This window comes from Pholcus phalangioides, unplaced genomic scaffold (assembly GCF_987345545.1).
Source record: "Pholcus phalangioides strain wild (caught in Gottingen) unplaced genomic scaffold, Ppha-v1.0 ptg000024l_1, whole genome shotgun sequence".
Lineage (NCBI taxonomy): Eukaryota > Metazoa > Arthropoda > Arachnida > Araneae > Pholcidae > Pholcus > Pholcus phalangioides.
Window position 1 is genome coordinate 10,225,197 of NW_028301616.1, and position 8,323 is coordinate 10,233,519.

General features: G+C 37.1%; 1 protein-coding gene and 1 long non-coding RNA gene across 2 annotated transcripts; one reads left to right on the top strand and one right to left on the bottom strand.

The window, feature by feature from the left end:
- Positions 1-68: 68 nt before the first annotated feature.
- Positions 69-7,075, bottom strand: LOC149068714 (uncharacterized). The gene is made up of 3 exons (XM_089250618.1): positions 6,973-7,075; positions 4,838-4,904; positions 69-315 (listed from the first exon to the last, which is right to left on the bottom strand). The coding sequence occupies exons 1-3, from the start codon at positions 7,018-7,020 to the stop codon at positions 125-127; spliced, it is 306 nt and encodes a 101-aa protein (XP_089106744.1). The 5' UTR covers positions 7,021-7,075; the 3' UTR covers positions 69-124.
- LOC149068715 (uncharacterized) lies at positions 2,321-4,964 on the top strand. The gene is made up of 2 exons (XR_016195113.1): positions 2,321-2,740; positions 4,668-4,964. It is a non-coding gene; the product is annotated as an uncharacterized LOC149068715 (long non-coding RNA).
- Positions 7,076-8,323: the final 1,248 nt, after the last annotated feature.

The window sequence follows — 8,323 nt, forward strand, 5'->3', positions numbered from 1 at the left end:
TGTAATGCAAAATAACCCTGCAAGCAGTGCAGTGAGTAAAGTAATACAAATTTTACATATTAAAACAAAAAAAATAATTTATTTTCATAGTGAACAGATCATGTACATTCATATTAATGTCGCATTAATTATCTTCCATCTTTGTATATTTTTCTTCAGATTTCCTCCAAGTATCTTGGCAAATCTGAGCTCTATCAGTTGTAACTTTCCAAGCAATTCCTGCGCTAACTATGCTTGGTAGAACAAGGAAGCTTGTACGGCCATATGGTAGATGAGACTTCAGTAGAACTTGCGTAAAATATAGTCCAGAGAAAGCTGAATAATATAAAGAGAAGAAAAATGAATCGACAACCCACACCAATAATTATCAAGGCACTTAAGACCCATTTACATTCACCAGGTAATTTTGTTGTCAAGTGATTACGTCATCAAGTACTAAAATCTATTCTAACATAAGTAATCAACTAGTGAATACTCATTGAAAAATAAGAGGCCGTACCCTCTGGTGTATTTTAGGCAGTTCATAGGACCTACTTAACTGAAAAAACAGACCAGATTTTCTTTATTCTACTTGACAACTCAACTGTAAATGGCCCTTAAGAGCTGTATACATTTAAAGTACTTATAAAATTATAATATGTGCTTGACGTGTGTGTGAACATGTACAGTCAAACTTTAAAAAAAAAAAAAAAAATCTGGTTTCACTATCAGTGATCAGATCCAAGTACAGCAAAACCTTCGAATGGCACAACTGTAATCTTCGAACAACTACCACATTTTGTTGGAACCGAATGCGTTCCATTGACAACATTACAAGAAACCTTCGAACAATGAACACTTTGGACATGGAGCCATGAAACAAAATACCCATATCGCAATGAGAAAAAAAATAATTTCCAAGCATTTTCCCTTCCCTAAACTTTATCAGAGGGAAAAGATTCTTTTTTTTTTTTTTCTTGGATACAAATACTAGATGGATGTAATGAAAGCAGTGGAAAGAGGAAGAGGTCGTAGGGGACAACAGAAGACCTGCTGTCAGCACTCTAATCACTATGAAATATGAAAGTGATCCAATTACTAGAAACTTTGTTTCTTCGACACTCTATACTCCAAGGGATGGTTCAGTTTAAAAAATGGTGCTCACAAATAGGAATAGAAATATATAAGGCATCAATCTTTTAACAATAATGTATGTCTTGAGCTATCAAATTGGACTTGGGAACTTCCTGGAAAGAAACCAAAAAAGCATTTTCTTGGTCCATATCAGTTTTTCTCACTAATTTGTTTCTGTTCTATCACAACACTGCACATCTGAATTTTTGGATGTCATAATTGGCTGCAGATAGATTAATCTATTATTACAATATTATCAAAATATAATCATGTATTTTAATACAATCAATTATATATATATCGTAATCAGTTACAGAATGTAGTGTCATTTTACACGTTATATACATAGATCACAAATTGTTTTTTTTCTGGAAGTAAGATTACCATTCCCAATATAGCAGCCACATTTTCACGGTCTCATTATTGGCAGTTATGAGGAGGTTTTACTGTAATTTATCTGGTGGTTGAACGTGAGAAAAAAGACTGAGAGCATCACTGGAGATACGGGGGTGGGCCATCGAGCTCATATTACTGGAAGGAGCATCCAGCCGCTGCGATGACAGTGACATCGAATTCAATGAAATCACATGACTCTGTGAAAACAAAGTTCCTGCCTAGCAATTTCCCCATTCAAATGTACAGTAGTCTCTAAATATTGTGTTTTTAAGATTAAGAAAAAGGATAGAGAACTCAACTAAAGATGAAAAAACATTAAATTATTTATTTCATTAATGCCGAAAAAAAATTTTCAGCAATTCTTGAATTGGGCTATTTCCTTTAAGAATTATTATTTGCAAGATATATAATTATTATTACATATCTTGTTAGTATTATGACATATAGTTATTATTATGACATATAGTTATTATTTATTTCATTAATTCTTGAATTATTTCCTTTATTATCATATTTCTCTCATTAATTCTGGAAATATTTTTTCATGAATTCTGGAATTATCTCTTCCATTAATGCTAAAATTATCCCTCTTCCATTAATTTTGGAATTCCCCTTTTTCCTCAATTTTGATATCTCTTTCCTTAATTCTGGAATAATCGCTCATTAATCCTGAAATCATCTCTCATTAATTTTGGAATTATCTCTTTCACTTATTATTTTAAACTCCTATTTATGCGATAAGAAAATAACGAGGGATTGCGTGGATTTTTACCGAGTCACGTGGTCTTCCAAGGAGTGATTTTGCGGACAATGTTCTCAGCTCTGCCAATTCCCGTATGTTTTCAAGGAAAATGTGGTCAGCTGACGACTGTAATGATGAAATTGGAAGTGCAGCACTCTCTGCTATCTATTCATAAATTTGAGAACTTCGTTAATCAATCGCAAACAGAATAATAGGACTTATGCTGTCGTCTGTTATTTAAAAGCAAACGAAAAACTGTTAATTAGGACTATTTCTAAACTAAGGATGGCAACAATTTTGTGATCCAGGATATTTTTGGCTCTGGTCAAAGCCGTCGAAATAAATAATGTCAACAAACACTGAAGGCGTGCCACAATACCTCCTAGATACAGGCACTGAGCTATAAGTAAAGTTTACTTATAGATCAGTGGATACAGACGGATCTATCTCTAGGAGGCGCTGGGCCCACGGCTGACTCAACCTCAAGAGGTTAGAAAACTATTAATTTCAACCTAAGAGGGGATTGTAACCTCCTCGGACTCAACCTGGTATTGGTTGAGTCGTCGGTGCCATAGCCCTGAGGATATCGCTGATACAGGCTAGCCGGGTTTTCCTAGGAGCAGGTTCTTCTGCGCCACGTCAACCGAATAGGGCTATTTCGCGTCAGCAGAAACGTGTAACTTTATAACGCTACGCGTTTGTGTTTTCCCAGCGTGGCGCATCATCTGTTCTGTCGTCTGCACGTTTACTTATTATTTGCACAGTAAAAGAGGGGGGACAGAAAGGAAGGGGAAGAAAACACAACACAAAAGTAAACAGAAGATTCGTAAAATGCACGGCGCATTTGACTCCTCCAGAAGCAGTCGGAAAATCACGTCCAGCGTAAAGCGCCGTAAGAAAACTGGTACCGCTTTTCCTGATGGTGAGTGGCCGGCGTGTCGTGCTGGGCGATTCACGTTAACTCGGCTTTAACATCGATGTAACAAACAGTCTTACAAAAAAGCGCCAGTTTGGTTGCCCAGATAAACCGAGAAATACAAAATAATCTGTAAACCATGGAGGTATTATGGGATACCTCCTCACTAGGATATCGTCTCTGGTATTATCCGGGTATAGATATATACCCGGCTAATACCCCCATACAGATTAACGTCCTCTATGCCTGCTGTAATGCCCATCGAGCTTATATTATATTAATATAAGCTTGATGGTAATGCCTCCATGCTGTAAACATCACTGATGTAAATATTGTTGGTCTTGACTTATTCGTAGTTTCTCCAGAATGCAGTACGGCTTTGATGTATGTAATTTCACAAGATGAAAAAATATTTCTCCCATGGGGCCCCCCCCCCCAAAAAAAAAGGAGTGGTAAAGAGAGTTTGCAAGCATGTGAGTGACCTAGAGAGCAAGGAAATAGTTCGGTGAGCAACCAGAAGAGTGTCTAAAAAAGAATGTGAGTGACCTTGAGAGTTTCACAGCACGAGAGTGACCCATGACTACTACATCCTGGAGAGTTTTTTCAAAGATGCCAATAGATGTGTCTCTTCATTTTTTATAAATATTAGAGCGCAGCAGTTGCTTCATAATTGGTTTAATTTTTCAGGTGATATTTTCCAGTCTGGAGAGAGAGAGCATCATAGACCCCCAATATTTTTGACGTTAAATGAATTACGTTAAGATAATTTAACTTAATTATACAAATACAATGCCACAACAGGCAAAATGCCCAACGAGGTGGCTGATAAAAAGATGCCCATAAAAATATGGATGTCATATGTTTCAAAAATACAGCAACCCAATTAAAAATGCAATTAACACAAATTATAAACAATATATACACATGATAAAATATTATACAATGCCCATAAAGAATACTTATGTTTGTCTTATTCTAAGAATGGATAGCTTCTCGATTTACCCCAACATGTTCATTGTATTTCTTTTTAAACGTGTCAATTGTGTTACAATTTACTACCTCCAGGGGTAAGCTATTCCATTTATTAACAACCCTATTAGAGAAAAATTCCCTGCGACACCATAACCTTGGATTGGTTTTTAATTAATTTTAATTGTTAAACAAATTGGTTGAGCTCATTAGTTTAAATCATTAAATTAATTAATATCCAAGATCTGAGAGAAAAGAAATCGCTTGCAACCATGGCTCCAAAATTTAAACAACATATATTCAAGGGTGACCAACCAAACATCTCAAACCCTACAGAGAGGGGAGTGGAGTCTGATATGCTTTTCTTGGGCAAGAAAGATTTTCATAAGCTTTAAAGGCCTACACACCTCAAAATTTAGAATCTTTCATTTTCAAATTTTCCGATAAATCTTCTTTCTTTCTATTATTTGAATTTTTTTAAACTATTATGCCTTTAATTTATTCATATATTATCTTTCTATATTTTAACAGCCTGTTCGCCGAAAACTCAACTTAAAAAAAATTTAAGTATAAAGGCTATGAGCTCCACCGAACCGATGGGGACTGACTGAATCCCACCACCGGTGGATGTCCATTCAAGTCTAGCCCTGTGTCTGTGCTGTATCAACCACCCCAAAGTCTCGAGATAAAACAAAACTTACACAAAGCAAAGGATGCAAGACCCGTAAATAGACATCTTGTCATGCATTCAGCATATGACCCGAACCCCTGAAATGTATAATTCAATGAATTGAGTCGCTAGGAATTAATAAAATATATATAAAAATATTTAATGAAAGTAGTACTGAATAAAATAATTTGTGGAACCAACTACTTATAAAGCCAAGCCAGAACGATTATCTCTGTACACAAAAAATTCATGCAATACACAAGCGTGCTGTTTCTCACGCAGAAACTGGTTTCATAATGGGGAAAAAACACCTGTCCGTGATGTGGTTTTTGTACTCTGCTCAATTCTTCATCCCCCGAAGTGTGTGTGAAAAATCTGTTTATGAAGTAAAGCTCATGAGTGGGGGTATCTGCCTATAACTGTGCATGTAACTTGGAAACATTCCTCTGGGAAAAAACATGCTGTGTGTGTGTGTGTACGTGTTGAATATACTGATCCCAAAGTATTTATGTTGTTGGAGTTATGTTTATTTTGTAAACTGGTGATGTCATCGATTTCCCATATTTTGAAGTGAAAATACCAAATGCTTCGGTTGTCATGTTATGGAAGTATTGTTAAAGGCCTGCCTGCCCTCTGTGGGAGCTGAAGCAGAATGTAATGCATTGCTCTGCAACGAGCCCTCTGCCGATTGGAGATGTTCGGCTGTCAACATTCCCATAATATTGTTTTCCACACACACTTTCCTTAAAATTCTTCCAGATTTTTAGGCAGTAGCACTGATTGTCTTATGATGTATGTGTCACAGATTTCGGCATATTCTGCTTTGGGGGTCTGTGGGAAAAACTTTATAAACTGAAAGAGGGGAGTGTGGCCAGTCCCTTCTAACACCAGTGAAAATAAAATAAGCTAAGATTTGATTTTAAAAAAATTAATAATGACAGTAAAAAATAATGAAAAAAATCAAATCAAGTTTCGATTCAACGAAAGTAGTACAAAAATGAAGAGCTGATAAAAGCAATAAGAATTGAAGAAAGTGATACAAAAAAGGTTCGATGAAAGTAATACAGGCGTGATTAATGAAAGAAATACAAAAATAACTTCACAAATGAGAATAAAAGTCTCTTTTAGAGTTTGAGACATTAATTTGGAAATGGCAGAAGCATATTTATGGGGGTGGGGGGACCCTATAGCCGGGCGGAAAGTTTGAGGAATGAGTGGTCAAGAAAACTAGAGTAATGAGAAAAAGGCAGCAAAATTGACATAAACCACATAGGAAAAGCCATAAATTCGCTTCTGTCTGAAGAACAAGTGACTAGTTGAGTGAGCAACCCGAAACGATGTGCAAGCTTATGAGCGAGGGTCCATGTCAGTGAGTGATCAAAAGCATAGCCAGAGATAGACTTAAAAGTCTGTGGTGGGGGGTACGATGATGATGTCAGTCGACTGCAGCTTTGTTGCTGGGGGGGGGGGGGCATTATTCCCCAGTATCTCCGCCCATAACCAAAAGAGTGGCAAAGAGAGGTTTGCAAGTTCTTGAGTGAACTAGAAAGTTTGACAGTATGTGAGTCACCTAGAGAGCAAGGAACTAGTTTGGTGAGCAACCAGAAGAGTAACATTGAGAGTTTATCAGCACAAGAATGACCCATGACCTCTACATCCTGGAGCAGGGCGTCTCTGCCCCCTTCCCTGGGACCTCTGGTGGCCCAGACATTTTTAAGCCCTCTATAGTTCACTTACAGCGTAAAAAAAAAAAAAATTATAAAAATTGTTTTGGGCCAAAGAGCTGGAGCCCCGGCAGCACCACCCTTGCGGAAGCCATGAAATGACCAAATGAGTGACCTAGATAGTGAAGGACCAGGTCGGAGAGTGACCAAGAAAGTGTGCAATCATGTAAATGACTAATAGCGAGTGATCTGGGGGGGGCGGAGGCTGAGTGGGCTCTGTGAGAGCTTAACGAACTTTGCTGAGATCGGCAAATTTTAAGGGATGAGGTAAGGGCAGCATAATTTGTATAACCCATGGGCGACAAAACAACAAATCGGCCTCTGGGAAGTGGGAGGGCACTTAGTTTTGTTTTTCAAATTTCGGAGAAAAATAATGGTATATCTACAACAATACATTTTCTACAGCTTATTGAAAAAGTGCATTTCCATCGTAATGTTTTACCTGATATCGATCGCAGTATTCAGCCTTCAGCTGATTAAAATTGTTCATAGTTTGTTTGTTTACAATTCACTGGGAATAGCAACGTGGGCTTCTCAGATGCGAAACGGAAACATGACCTTAATGTTGTTGAATATTTACATAATTTTAAAAAAATGGAAGAATGTTTCATTAAGAAAAATGTTGAGTAAAAATTTTTTTTTTAAATTGTAATAATTAGTTTTGATGGTTTGCGAAGAATAAAATATGTATTTAAAAAAATGTAGTGGGTTCTGCCATCTATCAGCTCATTCGCGAAACTCTAGTGTTTCAACCGGCCACCAGGAATTTACGTTTTGTTTCAATTTTGTATCAGCAGATGACAGCACATGTTCTACAATCCGACCGAATCATTGGTTTATCATGACCATATGACCCTCATTTTACGGGATATGACCTTATTTTCAATTTTTTTTTACAAAGCTTTCTCGAAATTGGAATCTTCATTGAAATTATGTGAACTGAAGATGATTTTTAAATTAGTCATGTTCAACCAAAGCCTGAATTACAGGGGAGCAATTGCCCGTGAGGAAAATTTCAGGGCAAACAAAAATACGCTGCGATGACCAAGGTCGTAACTGGGGTTATTGTGGGGGAGGGGGCCGAACATGATTTTCCTTCCATCACTATAAAATCTGACTTTACATAATGGTGCTGAAATTCGCTGCCCCTTAAATTTTGCAGTCAGGAGCAGTTGCTATCGATTTTTATGGTGTGGAGAGCAGCAAAATTGCTTGTTATTTATTCCAGCCACTGGCAATTTTGTCACCAATATTAGGGGCATATTTAATACATTTCAATTCCCCCATATTTTTCCCGAAATATAGAACCAGAGGCTTATGCACGAGCGGTTCGCACACATTTCTAAGACGATAAATAATTTTAAATATTTGTTAGAATATCTTTCGTAAAAAATAAAATATCTACAGAAAGGAGCTTTATACACTATCTTCGTTAATTTAAACTGCTTTTTCAAAAAAGGTTAGTAATCGAAAATCCACCCCCCCCCCAAACCCAGTGTGCTCCCTTACAAAAGTCGACAAGGGTCATCTTAAGAGCATTATGGGCCCCGGGCCAAATGATTTTTCTGAGGGCCCTACCAGGCAAATTTTTCGAAAATCTCAACCAGATCCCATTTTTATGAGGCCCCCTTTTCTCTTGAGACCTCCGGGAAGGCCTATGCTTTAAGACGGCACTGAGTCGAGCCTGTGTGTGCTCTTGGTCACCACACTGAAAATTTCGGTAAAATTATTTCTTTCAAATGACTTTTAGAAAAACCATGATAGAATTCGAAACACTACATCATGATATTCAT

Excerpts from the sequence above, each read along its gene's own strand:
- LOC149068714 (XM_089250618.1), bottom strand. The coding sequence starts at position 7,020 with ATGAACAATTTTAATCAGCTGAAGGCTGAATACTGCGATCGATATCAG. Across the intron at positions 4,905-6,972 it reads AATACTGCGATCGATATCAG|GGGTTCGGGTCATATGCTGA; the intron begins GTAAAACATTAC and ends TATACATTTCAG. Across the intron at positions 316-4,837 it reads TCTTGCATCCTTTGCTTTGT|CTTTCTCTGGACTATATTTT; the intron begins GTAAGTTTTGTT and ends TATATTATTCAG.